Source organism: Podarcis filfolensis (assembly GCF_964270895.1).
Source record: "Podarcis filfolensis genome assembly, chromosome: 7".
Taxonomy (NCBI): Eukaryota; Metazoa; Chordata; class Lepidosauria; order Squamata; family Lacertidae; genus Podarcis; species Podarcis filfolensis.
In genome coordinates this window covers 53,356,852-53,380,109 of record NC_139603.1, presented here as the reverse complement: position 1 = coordinate 53,380,109, position 23,258 = coordinate 53,356,852, and the positions used below count along the sequence as shown (strand labels likewise).

The 23,258-nt window shown below is 39.1% G+C and overlaps 2 protein-coding genes across 7 annotated transcripts in view; both read right to left on the bottom strand.

Moving 5' to 3' along the window:
* The window catches only part of LOC310766553 (lipoxygenase homology domain-containing protein 1-like), a 179,568-nt gene that overhangs the window by 131,667 nt on the left and 24,643 nt on the right, over positions 1-23,258 (bottom strand). For 5 of the 6 annotated variants that reach the window (XR_014550246.1, XM_083622817.1, XM_083622819.1 and 2 more), the window contains 7 exons: positions 22,893-23,064; positions 9,340-9,503; positions 7,303-7,389; positions 5,133-5,262; positions 2,902-3,053; positions 2,130-2,208; positions 1,123-1,198 (listed from right to left, as the gene is read on the bottom strand). Coding sequence is in view for 4 of the 6 variants with exons in the window: in XM_083622817.1 (XP_083478943.1) it covers positions 1,123-1,198; positions 2,130-2,208; positions 2,902-3,053; positions 5,133-5,262; positions 7,303-7,389; positions 9,340-9,503; positions 22,893-23,064 (860 nt within the window). In the remaining 2 variants the exon portion in view is untranslated. Of the gene's footprint in view, positions 1-1,118; positions 1,199-2,129; positions 2,209-2,901; positions 3,054-5,132; positions 5,263-7,302; positions 7,390-9,339; positions 9,504-22,892; positions 23,065-23,258 lie in introns of all 6 variants that reach the window. The other variant, XM_083622821.1, reaches the window with a different exon arrangement.
* On the bottom strand, positions 14,493-21,460 carry LOC310766555 (oxygen-regulated protein 1-like). Its single transcript, XM_083622827.1, has one exon. The coding sequence runs from the start codon at positions 20,070-20,072 to the stop codon at positions 14,547-14,549; it is 5,526 nt and encodes a 1,841-aa protein (XP_083478953.1). The 5' UTR covers positions 20,073-21,460; the 3' UTR covers positions 14,493-14,546.

The window sequence follows — 23,258 nt, the reverse complement described above, 5'->3', positions numbered from 1 at the left end:
TAATAATATCTGGCTGGGTTTCCCTTGTTTGGGAGCAGCCTTATTTGAGAACAGCAAGTCTCATTGCAGTAAAATGACTTACTTCCAAATAAACTTGCATAGTACTGGGTTGCATGGACAAGATTATATTTAGAACAATTCATTCAATACAGTATGCAATACAGCCTCCATAAAAAAAGGATGGCCAAAGCTTGAGAGGGAATATTAGCTGGGGGTAGACCTGTGCTAACGTCTATGAAAAGAGGATGAGTTCTGCTTTCATTGTTTTATGTGGGTGACTGAGGTACAGAAATAATTACTTGTATTCCCTGACACCCCAGAAGCAACTGTGGAACTTCCCCCTCACATTGTGTTTAATGAAGAGGTGTGCATGGGGCTGACTGCCAGGAGGGGGCGATGTGGCATATCTAATCTCTCTTACACCAAGACTGAGAAATCTATGGCCCTCCAGAGGTTGTTAGGCTCCAGCTCCCATCAGCTCCAGCCAGCATGGTCAATGAGCAGACGCGGTGGAAGTTGTAGCCCAGCAATACTGCAAGAGGCACAGGTTCCACACCCCATGATTTGATCAAAAGATCATACGCAATGTTACCACCCATAGTATTTGACTAGTAGATGCATATAACAGGTTGAAATTTTTGCTTCATGTTTTGAAACAGTAAGCCTTTTCCCAACCTCACCAAATAGAAACATCTTCTTTTATAATGAAAATACAAATAATTGTCAAAAGATGATAAAATATTTGGAATCTGCTGGGGAAGACTCAGTTTGAGCCAGGTCTTTTCCCAGAACCTGTGAAGTAAGCCCCAGAATCTTCTTTAAGTATTAAAGGCTATATCTGGATCAGGTGAGATAATAAATGTTGAGTGTGCTTTTGAGTGGTCTCAGTGCATTTTCTTCACTATTGAGTAAAAACAAACAGTATTGCAGGGGCGTTGGACTAGATGACCCCTGGGATCCCTTCTAACCTACAATTCTTTGATTCTATGAAATTCAGACTATGCAATTCTTCTAACTTAACAACAGGTTCTTGGAAGATCGTAGCTGATCATCACGTACAATGAGGTCTAACATTATGAGTTGGTTAACGCAATCTTTTTCAAAATTATAAACTTCACAAACCTGTGGCACGCAAAGTTATAATCCGAGCTGGTGATAAAATCCTTGACTACAATTTTCTCCAGAAACCAACCATTTCCTAGGAGGAATTATGAAGATGATAAAGATTCCATTCTTAATAGTGAACTAATCACACACACACAAATGACTGTTACTAAGATCCAGATAAAATGTGCATGAACAATGCATGGGATGCTGTAGATATGCAATTGAGTCATCACAGGGCTAACAAAACATATATCTTACTCAATGTCACCTTGAATTCACCTTTTCCATTCAATCTGAGCACATGCTCACCTGCTAGTAATCAAGGCTTATATAATCAAATAATCAACACACATCTGTGGACCATTTATTTGTACTACATATGAATAGCATTTACATATTAGGAAACTTTTCTCTATGATATTTTTTGGGGGGAGGGAATCAAATGTGAATTGTATGTAGAGGAAAAACCCCTAATCCGACAGTTTTTGCTGTAAAGGCTGCAGTGCTTACTGAATGATAAACTGCTGTGAAGCAGTGTAATTTTGTGGCATACTCCAGGAGTACGGAAAAGTAATGGTTCAATCATCAACCAATCAAAGCAAAGGTTCACAATGCAGATTGTCACCAGTTTGGGAGAATTGTATATTGACAAGCACAAAGCATAACTGAGAAGATTGATTCTTTTATGCTGCAGTTCTCAGTAAAAGGCTGAAAATCAGTTTACCTCTTCAAACATTACAGTTTCCCTACACGAAGTTTAAGAAAAAATATGTAAAAAAATGTGTACGCAATCATGTGTGAAAACAGTTTGAATGTCCAGTTTGTCACAGTTCTCACAAATGATGGTAGGCATATTTTTCCTAAAATAACCTGCTTGTCCTAAATATTGATCTGTCATTTTAAAAATAAAAATAAAAATATGTCGTTTCTGTGAGTCCAGCAGTCATATAAATGGGCTACTTGTCATCATTTCTATGTCAGCAAAACAGGTTGACAGAATTCACTGCATTGACATTTCTGACCTGAGCCAAGTCCATTGTGTCCTATAACAATTCTATGCAGATTTCCAAGGTGCACGGCTTCAAGTAAAAATATATCAGTCTGCAATCAAACAATTAAAGTGTGATTAGAAAAGTTTCAGGATTAAAAACGTTAGATCTCTCTCTCTCTGATGCATTATCAGTCTATGTGGTCAGTCAAGCACATAAGTATGAATGGATACCCAAAACCAGTTTCTACCTGTGTAGTAAATGGCAAAAATAATTCTTGTTGATCACAGTAACTCGCCTGAATTAAAATAATTGTTCAGCGGGCTCAGATCCCTTGGAAGCAACACTGAGGCTAGGTGGCTGGCAGCTGAGGAATCCCCTGGCCGGCTGCTTGGATTGATGGACTTTCCCTCCAGCTAACCATTTGAATCTTGGGCTAATCCAGCCGTGGCAAGTGGGTGGGGCTTGGGAGTGGAGCAGGCTTCACTCCTATAAAGGCTGGCTGCACCCTACCCCAGGGACCTCAGTCTGCTGAAGAACATCTCAGCCAAAATACATAGGGTCACTAGCCGATCTGACTTTGGCAGAATACTTTCCTAACCTACATATTTGAACTGTCCCTACTGATATGATTTTTTAAAAAATGTCCTGACATATTGCTAGTAGCAATATTGGGACAAATGAGTTTATGGGTTAGAAACCTGTGCTTTCTGAATGCATGAATAGCCCTGTAGAAATATTCACAATGAAATGGGGACAGGGGAGTACTTCAGAAGATAAAGACACATTGCTATAATCCACTCACTTGTCCTTTTACACATTTCCTAGGTTTCTTTGACCTACGGAGCTGTCGGGAACCAGTGTCACCCTTTTCTCCATAGACAGCAATGTAGATATCAGCTTCTGTTCCAGCATTCCACAGATCACCTGTTACCACATGCACCTCATACACTGCCACTGAGAGTAAGAGAAGACAGGCTTTTACAAACATACTATTGCATGCACAACACCAACAACTGCTATTGATGCATCATCCTATTGGGAAGTTTGGCATACTATACAGTAAGAAGAGTTCCCCCCATATTAGCTAGTGTCTATAAGAAAACAAATCATATATAGGGTGTTTCTTATGTGTCATCAACATCAGGATGTATGTGTTTATGGGAAAATAAATGTTTGTACTCTGCCTCATTCGTGAAAGGGTGTGTGCCTTTTTCAATATGGAGGAGCAAGTACAAAGCTTGAGGGTACTGCTGTCACTTGAGGCACAAGTGGCCTTGAGTGCCTTCCACTAGCTTTGGCTGGTGGCCCAGCTACACCCCTATCTGGACAGAGATAGCCTAACTTCTGTCATCTATGCTCTAGTAACCTTGCAGTTAGATTACTGCAATGCAGTCTATTGGGGCTGCCTCTGAAGATGGTTCAGAAACTTCAGCCGGTGCAGAATTCAGTGGCCAGGTTGTTCCCTGGGGCAAGATAGTTTGAGCATCTTACACCAGGCATAGGCAAACTCGGCTCTCCAGATGTTTTGGGATGACAACTCTCATCATCCCTAGCTAACAGGACCAGTGGTCAGGGATGGTGGGAGTTGTAGTCCCAAAACATCTGGAGGGCCAAGTTTGCCTATGCCTGTCTTACACCGATCCTGGCCCGACTGCACTGGCTTCCAATTACTTTCTGGGCCCAACTCAATGTGCTAGTTTTGACCTTCAACATGGCTCAAGGATCACCTGTTCCTAAATGAACTGACCTGGACTCTGCAATCATCATTTGAGCCCCCTCCTCATGTGCCTCCTCCACAAGAGGTCTGGAGGGTGGCAACATGAGAATGGGCCTTTTCTGCACTGGCTCCCCACTTGTGGAATGCTCTTTCCAGAGAGGGTTATCTGGCACCTTTGTTACATACCTTTAGGCACCAGGCAAAAACATTCCCTTCTCCCAGGCCTTTGGCTAATTAAACAATTAAATGTATATGGCCTTTTAAACTGGGGGGTGGGAAAGATATTATTTTTGCTATACATTTGTTATGATGTTATACATTTTTGTGTTTTAATATTGTAAACTGCCCTGTGATCCTCAGAGAAGGGCAGTATAAAAATTTAATAAATAATTAAGATAACAATAATTCTCTGCAATAATGTGGAGAAAGTGTTGTATATCAAGGCAAGCAGCTTCTGTAACATCTGTCTGGGAGCAATGACCCAAAGGCATTAAGCTGATTTATACAAGGAAAATATTAATGTATATAAATAAACGTAGAAAAGAAACCAACCAGGCAAAGTTAAGCATCTTGAAGTTCATCCAATTTCACTGGGAGAGAATTAAACATATGCTTAATTGTCCCACTAAAATCAATGGGTTAGTGGACCATTAAATCCCATTGGTTTCATTGGGACTGTTCTAAGCATGACTAATTTGGTCTCCAACCCAATAAGACATAATTTCTAAATAACTTCTTTATCTTGGAGTATTTCCACATCTACTATCGGAACTCAGAGAGTAGAGAAGGGGGAATGGTTGCTTGTACCTAATGAGGAGAATCTCTGTTAGCAAATGTAGCTACCAGATATAACGCTGAGTAGGAAGCGATCAGAGCAGTATATGAGGGATGTGGGCAAAGCCCTAAATGGCCTTGGTCCAATGTACCTGAAGGAGCGTCTCCACCACCATCATTCTACCCGGACCCTGCGGTCCAGCACTGAGGGCCTTCTGGCGGTTCCCTCACTGTGAGAAGCCAAGTTACAGGGAACCAGGCAGAGGGCCTTCTCAGTAGTGGCACCTGCCCTGTGGAACGCACTCCCACCAGATGTCAAAGAGAACAATAACTACCAGACCTTTAGAAGACATCTGAAGGCAGCCCTGTTTAGGGAAGCTTTTAATGTTAAAAGTACCGGGCTTAAACATATATTTAATGGTCATATATTTCTATTTATCATTCCCCATTAAGTATTTTCCATGTCTAAGCAGTTTCCTATGGACTGCAGTTATAGGGGCGGGAAGAGTCCCCATAACTCCTGCTATTTTTGTATTCCTTACCTGGAAGAATGGGCTGACCCAGATGTAAAACAGGAAGTTCTTGACTTATTTCGCCATCATCCTGTTGTGCCAGCCACCTATCTACAGGGAAATCAAACTGCTCCCCTGTCACAAGATTCTGCAAATGCAGCTGAAATGCAAGCAATCAAGTCTACATTATTGTGGTATCTTTACAAAAATAAACTAATACTTTTCAAAAATGAACAAATGCTGTTACAGTCTTTACTGGAACAGACCCCAAGTATGTGAGGGTCACTTTTTATGCTGCATTATAAAGATATAGAATGAGTATTCCAACCCAAACCCATGTCAGAGGTTTCCTGAATTTGTACTGTAAGTACCATACAAATCTCTCTAATCTACCTTTCCCCCCTCAGAATACATGATAACTGTGTCTGTGCTCTTTAGAAGTCTAAGATAAGTATATTCAAGGATGGAACCTGACTACACCCCCCAAAAATGCACAAAATGTTTCTCTGGTTTTTTTTTACTCAGAAATACTTTTCATGTATTCTGAATCACACCAAGAGCTTACTTGACCAGAACAGTCTCCCAATTGCAGACACAATACAACAAATTCAGTTCATGTCTGAATTTGAATCTATCAAATTTACACTTTGATGACAACTAAAACACAGTCATCCTTCAAAATTTGCATTTAACAAATTTTGCAGTTGTCAAGCCAATGTTTTAAAAAATGCATATATTAGGGTGAAGTGAAGATAAAAATTAATATATTAGTGAAAATGACATACTAAAATGCATTGAAATTGCTTGTAAAGATGTTTACATTAATCAAAACAGCATACAAAGATGTGTAACTAGATAGAAATTAACAGTAAAATGCTGAAGAATTTTCATGGGGATTAAATACGTATACAGTGGTACCTCGGGTTACATATGCTTCAGGTTACATACGCTTCAGGTTACAGACTCCGCTAACCCAGAAATAGTACCTCGGTTTAAGAAATTTGCTTCAGGATGAGAACAGAAATCGTGCAGCGGCTGCGCAGCAGCAGCAGGAAGCCCTATTAGCTAAAGTGGTGCTTCAGGTTAAGAACAGTTTCAGGTTAAGAACGAACCTCCGAAACGATTTAAGTACTTATCCTGAGGTACCACTGTATATTGAAAATGACTGCAGAAATGGGCATAATTGAATTTAAGATTGGAAGAATGAGAAACTGAGAGAACGAAAACTGGCAGGTCCTTCCATTTACAGGAATGACAACAGAGGTGTGTAGAAAAAGGCAGGAGCAAAGGAGTCATTCCCACTCTCCCAATCACATGATAGTAATTGTGGTGTGAGGGGACAGAACAAGCGAATAGAGTCCTTATCAGCATTCTTGTGTGGATGCAGTACTTGGAGGATTTTTTTTATTTTAAACTGCAGCCTTTATCTTAAAAAACCAAAACCTTAACATGGCAAATATATAGGGCTATCTGATTGTTATCCTCACTACAATGTAGGGTTTTTTAAAAAAATAAAAAGGTTAGGCTGAGACACAGTGACTGTCCCAAGACCACCACCTATTGTTGAAATTCAAAAGAAGCATGTAACTCTCCTTCCACTTTCAAATCTTATAAAATGGTTTCACTGTTTCTTTAGAGCAGCCCCTGGTGATCTGAATAGCTGAGAACAGGGATTCAAATAGAGTTTGCTGTCATCATAGTCCATTGGCTGTGTGGTGTTCTTCATTGTCTTTAGTAACTTGGCATTCACTTGAAAGTACAGTGGTACCTCGGGTTAAGAACTTAATTTGTTCTGGAGGTCTGTTCTTAACCTGAAACTGTTCTTAACCTGAGGTACCACTTTAGCTAATGGGGCCTCCCGCTGCCACCCCGCCGCCAGAGCACAATTTCTGTTCTCACCCTGAAACAAAGTTCTTAACCTGAGGTACTAATTCTGGGTTAGCGGAGTCTGTAACCTGAAGCGTCTGTAACCATAGAGATACCACTGTATATCACTAACCTTGAGTCTGTGGTTTACCAAAATTTTGTTTACTGGATAACATTTTCTTCAGCAGCAACAATGTACTATTCCAATTGTGTAGCTATGCAACATGTGAACATATAGTATGTGCATGACTAAGGTTTTGGCAAAGCAGCAAAAGTGTCATTTGCCAAGACCTTCAGAAAGAATGATTGATTTTAAGATATGGACATAGCTCACCTCTTTGCAGTGCCAGGCAGGGGTTTCTCCAGAGTTATTGTGCCCTATCCGTATTTTGTAGAGCTCTCCTAGGTCTTCCGTTTGTATCTGTTAAAATAACCACACACAAAACAGCAGTTCATCTAGCTTCTTTGAACATAAAGCTGCTCCAGTAACTTTGGTTCAATATGTTTCACATATTAGTTCAGAATACTATTTCATCTTTGTAAAGCATTTAGCTCAAGGAGGACTGAATAAGTAGGTCCAGCTGTGAGTCTGCAAAACTGAGTAAATTTACTTGAAATAGAATTCAAATGAAGTAAATGTGTTTAGGATTTTTGTGTCAATGGGTTCAATCTTAGGGCATCAATGCAGCCTACAACATATTGAAGCAGCAAGTCCTTGCTTAGAGTGGTGTGATAAATAGAGTGTTTCATCTTAGGACATAAGCCAGCTTATCAATTTACAGTCTGGAATGACTTCATTACTTATATGAACATCACTGTTTATTTTTATATACTTGTAGTCCTTGAAGCGTGAAGCCAACCTCTACAGGGAAATGTGATGAACTGAGAGTTATATGGGTTGAGGTTGCCTTAGATGGACCAAAAAAGCAGAAGGCTAGCCAGCCAATGGAATACAATCTCTTGTTCTCTGGCCTCAACTCTTCTTCCCAGCCCAGGGGAAAATCAGAGGAGAAGGAGCATTGTCTGGGAAGCCTTTGCCCTTTACTCAAGTACCTTCTAGCAGATGTTGCTTTCCCTGACTTCTCAGACTCAAAGTGTACCCCCTGATCCAGTCTTCACCTTCCACATGCCATTGGAGGCTGCAGCTGCAGAATCATGAAATGATCCTTTAAGAAACAGACAGCTCCTCATAGGGGGAGATGTTAAAAGTAGGTCCAGACCAGTTGGCCTTCAGAAGGCTTCAGTATAATTCTGAGGTAGCAGTTTCTGCCTGTACTTGCCATAGTCCAGGGTTCTAACATACTGTGCTTTACCTTGGCAGTTATTATCTTGTACAGCTTATTAAATGTGATTCTGCCTTTTCAGATTTGACTTTGCTCTTCAGGATGTGACCTTACCCTTCCAGTAAGTGCACTGCTTCAATCCAACCTCCCCTGGGTACTATAAGCCAAGCTAGGACAGATCATACAGGTTGATGCATACTTCACTCATTTTTCATTTCTACTGTTCCCTCTGAGGACTGGGCATTTCTGATGGTGGCAACCATGGATTTCAACTGCACCCATTTATCTTAGGCTACATTTCTCATGGTTTTCCAAAAGCCAACTGGACTGAATTCACCTTCAGTAAGTATCACTGGAAAACAGCCATCTTGGCCTCAGCTGATATGCTGGAAGTCATGAACTGACCCTGGGAATACAAGTGAGTTCCATCAGGAAAACCCCATTATTACTATTTACCCACCTTAAATTCAAGTCATGGGTTGTATGCAATGTAGCACTACATAAACATTTTGTCCATGCAAAGATTTCTGTTCATGCAACATATTGCTCTCCCCATCTCCTCCCCCTGCACCCCCATATGTGTTCTAGGGGGTTTCCCAACCTTTTGGAACAGAACCGAGAGGGTTCAGGGCATGCAGTGGAATGAGAGGGATGGAAAAGTCACATCGTGGAAGCAGAAATCTTGTGCTGACAGCATGCAGTCATTGAACACCATCCAGTGGGTTGAGAACTGCTTCCCCATGGCAAAATGTTTAGAACATCCATTACAACTGATCTGCAGTGAAAGCAGTTTTTGAAAATTCAAAATGCCATGTGACGGTGGCAAATAATATAATTCAGTAAACAGGATTATGTGGAGCAACCCTAAAAGAATGGCAGCCCTAAAACCACAAACAGCTACTTTAGAAGCGTACACCACTTTTTGTTATAGTCTTTTCCACTCCACACAACTAGAGAATGACTGAACTGTGTTCTGGACCTAACAATAAAGAAATGAAAACTTTGCTTAACAAAAAAAAGTTAACTCTTTATTTTTAATCATGTGCTATCCTTATAAAAAACAGTATTTTGTTATACTAATAACTTACAATGAATGTATCTTCATTTCCTCTTTCAAACACCTTTTTCTCCTCTCCATATAGAAAGACAGCTCCTGAATTATTTTGATCCCCATATAGTACAATATAAACTTGTGAGCTGGTGCTGGCAGATGGTAGGTCACTGGTAAAAACTGTTACCTTCCATTTCCTAGCTAAAGAAACATATAAAGAAATCTATAATTAATGGAAATTAGGATGTGCCTCTCACCAGGTAAGAATTGCCCTTCCTTAAAATACCGTAATCACAAATTACTGGAAGTTGTGCCTGAAATACCCATTTTCCACACTCTGGTTTCAACTAGGCAGTAGCAGATGGTGTCGTAGGGCAGAGGTGCTCACCTGACCTCCTAGGTGAGTCGCTGCTGTTCACTAGCAGGAAGGGCAACAGGGGATGCAGCAGCTTGGATGGCACACAGTAGATGCACTGGCAGGAGTGCCAGATTAGCTCCTCTGGTGTGTTTGCTCCATGACACCCTTGTCAATGCCTTACCCCCTCCCAGTAAGCTTCACTGACTCACCTAGGAGGTCAGGTCAGGTAAGAGGTCTACTCCACTACACTGTCCACTACTACAATAGGGCTTCAATGATACACATTCACACAAACACGCTCATGCTTCCGTGAACCTCAGACAGTCTTTCTTCCTCATGCCTTATAGTTTCTTTTCTTCGCCAAGGTCGATTTTGATTGCCTTTTGGATCCCGATTCCAAAGGAAGTTGATAAGAACATGAGAAGAGGCCTGTCGTATCAGGAGAAAGGCCCATCTCGTCTGGTCTCCTGTTCTCACAGTGGCCAAACAGATGCCTAGGGGAAGCTCACATGCTGGACCAGAGAGCAACAGCACTGTGATTCCCAGCAAGTGTTATTCAGAAACATACTGCCTCCAACAGTGCAGGCTGAGCATAGCCATTATGGCTCATAGCCATTGTCCCAATTCCAGCACAGATTGCTTCGTCACACAGATTTACAATTATTACAGCCAGATTCAGAGGCTGTCTTCCATCACATTCAGTTTTAGCACAGATTTTCTACAGTGATTTTCTCCTTACAGGAATTATCCATGAAATGAACAGGAACACTCAACGGGCAGCCATTTAGTTTTTCTCATTCTGTCCCTGTACTTGTGCCTTGATAATGACTTATAATGTTAATAATATAGCACCAATAAGACCTGTACAGCTTTGCTTTTATTAAATCATTCTCTTCACTAGTTGTAATTGAATATTATGCTCATTTGTTTAATCCAATTTAGCAATATCCATGAGATTAAAAGAAGAAACTGGTTTTAAGAATCAGCAGTTAAGAGATAAATGACAATGGGTTCTTTGGGGCAATAGCACCTGTGAAAGGGAACTGAACATCAGTGCATAATGGCCTGCAATTCTGTCAAGCAGAAATAATTCTCTGCATTATCAAATGAAACGATGTAATGCTTTCAATATTTAGTCACTACCCATTAACCACTTGCTGCAATATTTACATTTAGAAACTTCTATAACACAAATACTATATGTATAGCAGAAGCACCACATTGGTTATTACTCCTAAGGAGTCCAAATAGTTTGTGCCCTAATAATGAAGTCTTCAGATTTTTCAAACAAGTTTTTCATCTGAAAATTTCCAGACATTAATGGCAACCTTTAGGCAATCTCATTAGTTAATGCATGTGTTCATGATGGAGTAAAAGAAGAGTAGGAAACATTTTTCTACCCAGGGGCCATTTCCCCTCCCGAGTGACCTTCCAGGACCACATGCCAGTAGTGGACAAATCCAGAGGCCAAAAGTGTGTGCAGCACATGACTTACCTTTGTACCGTAGGCTACATTCCAGCTATGAAAAACAGAGTGACTGGGCTCTACTACTTAAATGACCTCCTTCCAGTTCCAACCATTGAAGTTCAGTCCAGCCAGCTACCATCTTGCCTTTCTCTACTTTCCAGCTATTCACATTCAATCAGGGGACTTACAGCCTTCATGACTATATTGTGTATAAAATTATCATGATGGAATTTGTGTTTGTCTGACTTATATACCACCCTTCATCTCAGGGCAGTTCACAAGATAAAAATGCACCTTTTTTGTTTGTTTGTTGTACTTCATGGTACTTCAAGTTGGAACCCTATGCAAAGGTCTCCATCCTAGGCTCTTCCCACTTACGAGCTTCAGTAACTATACAGGCCATTCAAAAAAGCAATTTTCATCTGTGGTGGGAACTGTAGTGTGCCCAATTTTTGAGACATGTTTATCTTTAAAATTCTAAAATAATATATATAATTCCTTCTGTTTGTTTTAGCACTACCTAAGTTACTTATTATAAAATGCACTGAAGTGTTAATAAATGATTACACAGTCATGAATTAATTTGCATTATAGACTTTTCTTATTGGTTCTATGGACCCAGCATCCTTACATTGATCTAATACAACCAGCATAGTCTGGATGATGTTGGACAGAATTCAATGTTATATGAGTGGGCCTCTGCTTGTGCAACAGGAGTTAGCTTTCCATTATTCAACACATAGACCCCAATCTTTTTCAGAGGATCCCCCCAACCCTAACGAGCAGGTTTTGAGGGAGTGCAAGGTAATGCAGGGGCATGAGAAGAAAGTGAGGTCCTGTTGTGTGACTGAAAAACCATTCCATTTGTGCATTGGCAGCAACATTTACAGCCCATTGGGTTGAACATGCAACTTCAAATACATGTTTAATCATGAACCCTCTGGTTGGTCTCTGGATGAATCACCTTCCCTCAGAGTCAGTTTTCTATCCATAAACTGCAAATGTTATTGTGAAAGCCTGCTTCAGGGATTGTGAGGATAGATTAAATAAATGCTGTATTGTGTTACAATAATTATTCCTTTACAAATTGGTTTCAAAAATTAGTACAACATATATGTAATATCTCCAAGACTGGTGTTGTCATCCATTATGCTTTCATTAATTATACAAGATAAAGATTGAGGTCAGGCTGTTCAGCAATCTTCCATTTTTCTCCAATAACAAAGGGCTGTTCTTTTAGCTTACTTTATTGTTCATAATACAGATTCATTATCATAGAAACACAAATACAAGGGTAATGATAGCTATTGCTTTGAAACAATGTATAACAGCCAAGTATCTGTAGAAAAAACACATAGTCTTCAGTGCGGGCTTCCTCAAGGTTTGATTTTTGTCCCCATGCTGTTTAACATCTACATGAAACCACTGAGTGGGGTCATCAGGAGTTTGGGACTATATTGTCAGCTACAGTATATGCTGATGACACACAGCTCTACCTTTACATCTACAGGCATGGCAGTGGATGTGCTAGAGCATTGTCCTCCCTCAGAAATGGACCAAATGAGAGCCAATAAAGTGAAACTCCATCCAGTGCCTGCCACTAGCTTTGGCTAGTGAAACTGTATCTGGTTAGGGATAGCATAACTTCTGTCATCTGGGCTCTGGTAACCTCTAGGTTAGATTACTGCAATACATTATACATGAGGCTGCATCTGAAGACAGTTCAGAAACTTCAGCTGGTGCAGAATTCAGTAGCCACATTACACCAATCCAGGCCAAATTCAGAGTGCTGGTTTTGACCTATAAAGCCTTAAATGGCTCAGGAGCTAATAATAATAATAATAATAATAATAATAATAATAATAATAATAATTTATTTATACCCTGCTCATCTGGCAGCCACTCTGGGCGGCTCCCAATCAAATATTAAAAACACAATACAACATTAAACATTAAAAACTTCCCTAAACCACAGTACCTCAAAGACTGCCTCTTCCATAAGAACCGACCTAGACTCTGAAATCATCATCTGAGGCTCTTTGTGTGCTTCTTCCACAAGAGGTCTGGAGGATGGCAACATGAAAATGGCCTTTTTCTGCATTGGCTCCCAGTTTGTGGAATGCTCTCCCAAGGGAGGCTCACCTGGTGCCCATGTTACATATCTTTAGATGTCAGACATAAACATTCTTTTTATCGAAGACATTTGGCTAATTAAATAATCTATGGCCTTTTAAATTGTGGGGCGGTATTGTTTTTGTTTGTTGCTATGTTACGTCTTTTGTGTTTTTATATTGTAAACCATCCTGTGATCCTCAGATGAAGTGGGGTATAGAAATTAATAATAAAATAATAATAATAATAATAATAATAATAATAATAATAATAATAATAGCTGCCTTCGGGCTTTCAGAAATATGAACCAAGTTCTATTACACTAGCTACATTTAGCTATTGCAATGTTAGACTAGTAGTTTCTATCACGATTATCTCCAGTAGAAATGCAACAGAAGTGGTAATGTATATGTTTTCATTTTTTGACCATTCTAGGGTAGTCTCCGTAATTGAAGACTAACTAGTGTCTGATTTTATATTCATTAAGACAGAGGGCAAACTTGGTAAAAAAAAAAAAACCCAACAAAACTAGAGAGTGGCTTGGTTACATACATAAATGAGATCAGTTAGCCCTTCTTAGAATCATGCCTTTGTGTATTTTCTAAGTTTCTCAGTGTATAGAACACAAGTGTAAAGTTCACCGACATCATACATAAGAATATTGCCTATAATTGCAATACTTACTGTTGCCCATTTCAATATACATTCAATATACAATATTGTTTTTACAGTTTGTTAGAAAAAGTATCTTTAACACCTGTTTTGTAAAACTAAAATGTTCTGTATACAGATCTCCAAAGTATTTCACTGGACAAATTATAATTATAAACTATGATAAGAATAATTATGAAGATTTAGAAATGTAAACTTAACAGTTTTTTCAGGTAAGTTAATTACACTTGCAGTTTAGAGAAAAATAACAATAAATAAAATGATCACAAATGGCCTCTCTAATAAAATAAACTTAATATCAGGCCTACTCCCTGTCCATGCTAGCATAATGGGCTGCATTTCTAATGTTCAATAATATGGGCCATGAGTTTAATCAACCATCACAAAAAACATTATTAACTAATATTTCCATAGTTTCTCATGCACAAAATTTATGTAATGTTATTTTGCATTTGTTAAGGAAAATATGTAACAAGAGTGAGAAAAACAAACAAGAACAAAAAAAAACCTTTTCACAGAAGAATTATTAATAAGAAATTAGGAATATGTATTCCTCAAACCAGGGCATAAATTCACTGTCTTTATCATTTGTGGTTTTGTTTTGTTTTAATATATAGGCAGTGCTATATAATTCTTAATAACTTTTTTCGGAGTCTGAATACTCATTGTCACTTTCATCTTCTTTTACATAAGGTGAAGTTTCTTCTTTGATACTGAGGGTATTTTCACCTTCCAAGTTTACAGTTACTTTCAAGCCAGTACTATTTAAGAGTGCCTCATGATGGTGAAACTTTTCATGTTTGCAGCCTTCTGTTACATCTGCTAATGAAGAAGTAGGTTTCTCTGCAACCATTTTGTTTCCCTTATCTTTTGAGTTCTGCAGTACAGATAAATTATTATTCTGCTCCACTGTTATCTCACTGAATGCATCACTACTGGCATTATTTTCATGACTGTTGATCTCCTGTGTGCCTACATCAATATTTTCTGTGACATATAATTTCTTTAAACCTTGATTTTCTTTCAGTGCTGCTGACACAAGTAAACTGAAAGTACTGCCATTCATGAAATCTAAAGTATTGTCAGCATAGAGTCTGTTAAAAATATTATTTGCAATGTTATTAATGCTGCTGTTCTTCAGGTCTGTGTGATATTTGTAAAGTCCAGTTATATTTTTGCCTTGCCATACGAAATATGGAGTATTTGTTAACAAATGTGACCCCACTTGGTTCTCAACATCGGAGGCTTTTTGGTAAGCACATCCTCTGATCTCCTCATTAGTTGGCTTTATGATGGCTGTCAATATTGGACAATGTTGTCCACAGATAGCATGGAGCTTATCCAGCGAGTCTTGATCTTCACGGCTATTCCTGCTTGAATGAGTGTTGCTTATTGGTTGGGTTTGAATTGGCTCATCATTTGAAGACTGTTCTGCAGGATGCACCTTATTGTCTGGTAATCTAAATTCTACAGAAGTAAGAGCTGGGGAATTACTTTTCACTTCTGTATAAAATTGTGTGGAACTGTTATATGCTGCCTCAAAAAGCAAGGAGCTACTACACTGGTTGTTTCTGCTTTGTATACTTAAAGTATCAGGAAATGGATCCGAATCACTGTTATGAGGCATGTTGAAGTAGTTGCATCCATTGTCATATGGCTTAGCCATGTCTTCAAGTTCAGAAGATGATATTTCTTTGAGTGGCGGCCGGAGATTCAGATTCCCAAAATGTGAATACGGAATTTCATCACTGTGATTGTCAAATGCTGTGTCGGCCGATGTTGTCTCTGCATTGCCATACATTCCAGAGTTCTCAGGTGGTGACCTCCTTATTAAATGGTTCTCCTTAAGAAGCCATTTTCCTTTATCAATCAGTACTCCTTCATCTTCAGCAATGTGTTCCCTAGCTTGGCAGTGCTGGTTTGTGTATTCCACTGAACAGTCATCATTATAATATGCTTCTTCCCCATTAAGACTAAACTGTGGTGCTGGCAAGGTAGCATTTTCTTTTTCCCACATGTCATTGTTTGCGTTTAAATCTTCTGGGATTTTAGGTGATGCAAATTCATCCAGCCAGGTATGATTCTTTTGACACAACGAAGGAGCTCCCTCCATTACATCATGACAGGGTTCTTCTACAGCATTTCCTTGTAGCGTTTGAGTCAAATATGGAGGATCAAGCTTAGAAGGGGACTTAAAGGAAGCTTCGGCTTTACCATAAAGTCTCTCAATAGTTCTTTTCACATACCCTTTGTTGTACTCTTTTTCATATATTGCTTCATCTACACTTTCATTCGTCAAGTCACTGGAATGCCTAACATTGTAATCACTTTCATCAGTTTCTGGTCGATAATCTGACAAGTCAGAAGTGGCAGGACTTTTCAGGCATTTTTTGAATTCCAAAGAAGAATTTGAGTAGGATCCACCCTCAAGTTCCTTTACTATCAGTTTTACTCGGGACACCTGTTCCTCTTCTCCTGGAATTTGCTTAGATTCATAACAAAAAGATAATGGTGATGGTGTAGACAATCGTTCTGAAGTCTCCTCACAAGTACCATCTTCCTCCATGTCTTCCCGTACAGAATTTTCTACAATGTCACCATTTGTGGTATTATCAGCAATGGAAGTAAGACACTCACTTGAATTTTCCTTTAACAACACAGAGTTGGTCCAGTTTAAATCTTCTGTGCCCTTTACTTCCTTATCATCTAACTCTGAAGTTTCTAGATCAAACATGTGGTCTTTATCATTAGAGGTCATGCTGTGAGTGCTTGACTTAGGTTCTTGTGATATCTCTGATTCTTCATTATTAAATGATGTATCTGTGGTTTTTTCCTGTGTGCCTTGAAATGAGCTATGTTCAAATGAACTTTGTTCATTTTCTGTAGGCAGATCCTCATTTGAAGCCAAGCCACAGCTATTCAAGTCAGCATTAATGCAGTTCAAATTTTGCATTTCATCATGAACATCCAAATCATTTAGATCTGAATTCTCTACTGGAGTACTGCAGTTCTCCTCCCCCTCCTCCCCACTAGACCTCTCCAATTCTCCTGCTAACACTTCTGCATCAATAACTTCCTCAGAACTCAACCTATTCTTAAAAGTTAAATTCTTGTTTACTTTTCCTTCTTCTTCAAAGACTGGTATATGTTTAATTTCAGCTTGAGAAAAAAATTCTTTGTGGTATGTTGGTTCCTGTTTCTCTATTTGCATTCCGGAGAATATTAAATGGTTTGCTGTGCAGTCCTGAAGATTGGAGACAGCAGTCTTCAGGTCTTCAGCTTCCTCTTTAATTGCAACTTGTTTCAAATACTGCAGGAGTGTAAATACTTCTGAACAGCTACAGGTAGTTTGTACCATGTCATCTTTATTTATATTGGACAAAGTTTCCTTGAGGTTAAGTAAAAGGAGCCAAGCAAGGAGGAGATTGGAAGAAGATCCAAGAAGAGAGGAAGAAGAAATGTCTGTAATGCATCCAACATGGTTCTTTTCAGCACTGAGCACTGTTGATTTCAGCTGGTGCAGCAACAGACCACTGACACAATCCTTCTGCATATTAGGTCCTAGAATGTTACTGGTGCCATTGGCATTAACCTGGGCAGCAATTTCAGAAATGTACCTTTGATCACTGGTTTCTAACAGAACCTTCTTTTTGTCATTTTCATGTATAATATTACACATGGATAGTTTATTATTGCTCTGGATATCTGACTGTAATAAATACTTGGCTTCTTCTATTAAACTTGCCTCAGCATCTGTTAAACAGCCAATGTGTCCTTCGTACAATTTTTTAACTGATTCTTCAACGGTTCCTAGTTCACTGAGATGATTTAATGTACCATTGGATAGTTTACTTTCACTAATATTTTTATTCCCTGATAGGCACGCATTCTTTCCTACTAACTGACTTTCTTTATCTGAAAAAGACTTGACAGACAACTGATGCATTGTTCTGTTATTTGAATTTATGGGAGGTAAATGCTTTTCAGGCATTGCAGCATTTGGGAATATGTTCTGCAACCAGTTTTGGACATAGCTTTCAAGAGAAAGTTCTGCAATCTCATTTGTCAAGGCTGCATTCCTCAAAGAATCCAATGTTCTAGTCTCATCCAACACAGGGACTTTACTACCTGAAGCACTTTCAGGTTTTTTATTCTTTTTTACTTTTTTATGTTTCAATGATGATTTGTGTGATTTGGCAGAAGTTACCCTCTTTTCTTTTTCAGCCTTAGGACCACTTCCTGTATCAGTCAATGGCTTCCATGAAACTATGCAACCTGGTGTTTGTTCTGTTACATTAGCTGTGTCACATGTACCTTCTTTAATCTGTTCAATTTCATTTTTAGGGTGATCTTTAGCCATTAACACTTCTTCTGCTTTCAAGTGAGGTTTTTTGTCTGATTTGGCTTTTAGCTTAGGCAACTGTCTATTTAGATTTTGCTTCAGGTTAGATTCTAATTCATTTTTCTGGGATTTCTTAGAAACTTGACTATATAAATCTTCTTTAAGACCTAAGCCTTTATTAGAACCTTCTAAGTTGGCAACAGGCAAAGCAAGCACTCTTTTATGAACTGTGATTTGAGGAGAAGAATGTGGTGCACTTTCTCTTGTGATATGCATCTCACAAGTCTTCACATCATTCTCAGGGGTTGCTTCGGCTGATATATCATGCAAGTTCTGTGGAAAAGCGGTGCCTTGTTCCACAATATCAGAGGAAGATTTTCTCTTTTTCTTCTTTTTCTTCTTGCTCTTCTTTTTACTACTGGAAGATGCAGCTTGGCTTCCATCAGAGAGATGAGTTGCTGAGTTCTTGACAGTGATAGAAGAAGATTCTGTTACCGGGGGAGATATTTGAGTACACTTGCATACTGTTTCACTGCTCCCAGGAGGTGAATCATGTATGGAAGTTTGAGAAGAAGGCAATCTCTTGCACTGGTTGCATATCACCTCCTCACTTCTTGACTGAGATAATTCGGGGTGGCTGTTGAAGCTGCCTACTTCCCTTCCAGTTTGATCACTTTGATTAAGCAAAGGCAGTCCAGTTGCATGGGATTTCTTTAGAGAAGATTGAGCATGGCTGATGCTAGAATCATAACCAGATGTTAAATTGTTATCTAAGCCTTCCTCTGCAACTGATTTCTCCAAAACGTTCTGTAATAAGCCATCCTCACAAGGCAAGGCATTGGACTTTTTAATTGTGACTTTGTTTGATGTTTCTTCCTCTGTCTGGTCATCCTGAGATTGATTCAGCGTATGATTGCTACAAATTTCACTTAGTTTTGGTGTGGTAACACTTGATGTTTTACTGCTAGAGTGAGTGACCAGGCAATATTCAGATTTGGTATCACCATTGTCCATTTCTTCGCTGTAAGAATACTGCCCAACCATCTTTTTTTGGACTGCTGTGTCAGATACCACAGTTACACTTTCAACCAAGGATTTCTTTTGCTTGACTCTTCTAGGCCCAGGAGTAGGTGGTCTATAAAAAGGTTTGATCTTATCATTCTTTGCCTGGCTCATATCTACGTTCACAGAAGAATTCTGCCAGATGTCATAATTGCTAGCTTCTGTTCCACATGAAATATCTTGACTGATCACTTCTGTGTTGATGGGCTGCAGTGAGACATCATCTTCAGCCCTGTTGAAGTTTTCTGCATTTTTTCCACATGACTCATCTTCTGCAACAACTGCAGAGGTGCCAGCACGGCTAACTGTGGTCGTCCATTTTATAGTTTCCTCTTCTTTTATGTTGAATCGAACTCTCATCTCAACTGTCATGCTGCCATCTTGATTAAGATGAACAGACTTCTCAATGTCATCTTCAGGGGGCACCAAAGAGAAATCTTCCCCAGTATGTGAATGATTTTCTGCTAAGCTTGTGTCAATATTAGGTATGTAAGAAGACTCTGAGTTGTTATCATTACTGTAGCCTTTAGAAGAAGAAGCAGAAAACATCTGTGATCGGGAGCTTGAGTCTATCTGTACACTCACTTTCAAGTAATTTATTGAAAACACCCCAAATGATAAGATTAGATGGAAAGTGCAGAAGACAGTCAGCAGAAATAACCATCCAGGGACAGAGGCAGCAGACAGGTAGGAAAGAGACAAGAGAAAACACAAAAAGAAGGTTGTTAGTACAAAAACATTCAGATAAAATAGCATTGGGAAGGGATCTAGTTATATAAAACATTAGTAATAAATGGTCAGCCCCGCTGGTTAAAAGGCTAAAACTTGAAACAGTGAAAACCTGTATAGCTTAAATAGTAGGGAGAAATGAGATATCTGTCCAGACACATCAGCTACTATCACCTAGTTAAAAAAAAAAAAGAGCAGCAAAGAATAGACAAATATTTACTAGGTTTATGCATAGTCTTAAATATTAACAATGACAGATATTTTGGCCAGAAATAAACCAGGGATTTCAAATTTTAGCCTTTTAAGATTAAGCAGGTGTGCAGTGTGCAATTCTATGCATGATGGTGTGGAAGGAAGTTTCATGATGCCTAATCATGTTTTCTTCACAATGACAGCATTTACCATCATTTTTGAAAGTTCCAATTCATTTATTGAATTAAACATAATTTATACACTGCGTCATTGTAAATAGAATAAAAATTGCTTAACCACAGTCTAAACAGAGAGTTCATATGAACAAATAACAAGTGCTGCTAGCAATGTTTCCAACCATTCTTCAGACTTTGGCAAGGAGAGAGTTCATGAGTTTTGATACACTCACTCAGAACATCCCTCTGCATGCCCTTGTTTTCCTAACTATGTGCATCGCGGATGGTCAGTGGATTTTAGAGATTATAGTAAGAGATGGGAATGATTTTTTAAACAGTGTATTAGACTGTGCTTAAAGGGCATTAGGGAACCAATACAGTTCCTAGAGTGCTGGTGTTACAAGCACTACCACTTCCAGGAAAACAACTACTGCATATAACAGTGTCTTCAACAATAACAGAATTTAGTCACTGATATCCTAGACTCAAAATTATAAACACAAACAAATGCATTTGTTAGTCATTAACAGTGCAAGACTAACAATGTTTACTTAGAAGTAAGTGCTATTGAATTCAGTTGGGTTTACTCCCAGGTAAGTGTGGTTAGGATTGCAGCCTAAGACACTACAGGACTCTTCTCTGTTTTAATGATAGTCTTTAACAACCCTATTAGCATGTTTCATATATTTTTGCTTGTTTACTTATATTATTTTTTTGAAATATCTATTCTTGTATCCAAAAGAATCATTACATGGCTTAACATCAGTATGAACCAAAACAAGACAATCATAGAACCAGAAGCAATAAAACAACAGAACAAGATAAGGACACAAAGGCAACAACTAGTTATGTGCTATTCTAAATGCCCTGAAAAATAGCAGGAACAACTTGCCATCTGAACTCCACTAGTGAGGGAGCTGGGTGTGTGTCTGTTTCTGTCTATCTCTGAGGGGGAATTCCATACTCCAGGTGTCACCACTGAGAAGGTAGCCCCTCTCACCACCTCAGAGAGCAGCAGAATATAAAACAGGGTCTCTGAAGATGATCTAGTTGAATGAGTAAATTGCTGCTGAGACAAAGTTGATTTCTATTTTACGTCTGGGAGCCAGTGTGATGTAGTGGTTAAGAGCAGTAGACTCGTAATCTGATGAACCGGGTTCGCGTCTCCGCTCCTCCACATGCAGCTGCTGGGTGACCTTGAAGTCTCTCAGCCCCACTCACCTCATAGAGTGTTTGTTGTGGGGGAGGAAGGGAAAGGAGAATGTTAACCGCTTTGAGACTCCTTCGGGTAGTGATAAAGCGGGATATCAAATCCAAACTCTTCTTCCTACTAAAATGCCGAAGTGCAATATGTGTTGATGCAATGCTTATTTATTTATTTATTTTTCATTACATTTTTGTTGACTTTTGTCTGTGGGTATCATACACCCTACTCAGGCATTCATGTGTGGCTTAAAATGAACAGGGCAGGGCCCATGGAGGCAAAAAAGTTCCCCACTCCTGGTTTAGATTCATGTCATGAATCATGAGTTAGGCTATGTACACACGACATTTGAAAAGAGATGTAGATGGTCCTGGCAATTGCGGTGGATGAGTCCAGACCTGCCCAATGTCACTGTGGGTAGGCATATATTAAGGTTGCCATGACCTCTTTTTCTTTCACTTGGCACATGTGCAGGGAGGAAAAGGCATGGATAACCTAATCAAGGAGAGAATTTTCAAATAGGTTTCAAGTAACCACACCCAACCTTTTGGAGAGCAGATTCTAGATTCAATCTAGATTGAAAGCAGCATGTTGAGGACAAGCATGAACAGTGCTTTTTTTCTGGGTGTGTGCAGTACCGGCACCTTTTTTTTCTAGAAGAAAAGCACTGAGCATGAATGATTCCCAGTTGAGAAAAACTACATTTTTTGTGCTGCAAATAAATTAGTGTGTACCCAGTCTTACTTAGTTTTACTTTTCATGACAAAGGGTGGCATTCATGCTACAGCAACTGGAAATGAACATAAAATGTAACTTCATTACTTTCTAAATTAGAGTACTCACATTGGAGAGGAAGCGTTGTAGCAAACTAAAGTGCACTCAGAGTAGACCCACTGAAATGAACCTAAGTTAGCTATGTCCATTAATCTCAATGGGTGTGTTCTGACTTGGACTAACACTGAAAATAACTGATTTATAACAGGTGAGTTAAAAGATGAATGTGCTGTTAATAGATAATGATGGTTTTAATATAGTCAAAACCTTCATATTTAGAGGAATAACAGAGACTGCTGGTGCTTAATATTCTCCCCTTCCCTCAGGCTCTTTCATTTTCCTCATTTGTGAGGATTTGGCTAGGGAGTCTGTAAATGGTTTAACTGGCCTTTTTTTAATATACTGATATCTAGGCAGATCATTCCTTTTTGCCATTTCATTTTATAGAATAATAAAAGAGGGAGAAGGAAATTGGAACTGAGAATCATTAAAGACACTTACTTTTTCTACCCTCCGACTTGGCATTTGTTCTGGGGTATACACGACTGGAGACCCCAGGCAGTTTACTAGGTAGTGAATACCGACGAGGATCATAATTAGCTGCTTTGAAGGGCTCTCTTCCTGCAGCTACAACAGCTCCAGAGCAGAGTATTAGAGCTTGAAGGTTGGGGACCTGAAAGAGAAACAGCAGACAAGGTTTCTTATTGTGAAAAAGAAAATCATCATTCTGTGGTCCAGGATTTTGATTAAAAGCCATGCTTCTATGAGCACTTGACACCTTTAGAAAACCCAAAGGAGAGCTGCAACAAAATGAGGCATGGATGGAAAGTCCTGTTCAGTGTTCTAGTCATCCACCCATGCTAATCC

What these genes read in the sequence shown, in the direction of transcription:
- LOC310766555 (XM_083622827.1), bottom strand. Translation starts at nt 20,072, where the DNA reads ATGCTATTTTATCTGAATGTTTTTGTACTAACAACCTTCTTTTTGTGT.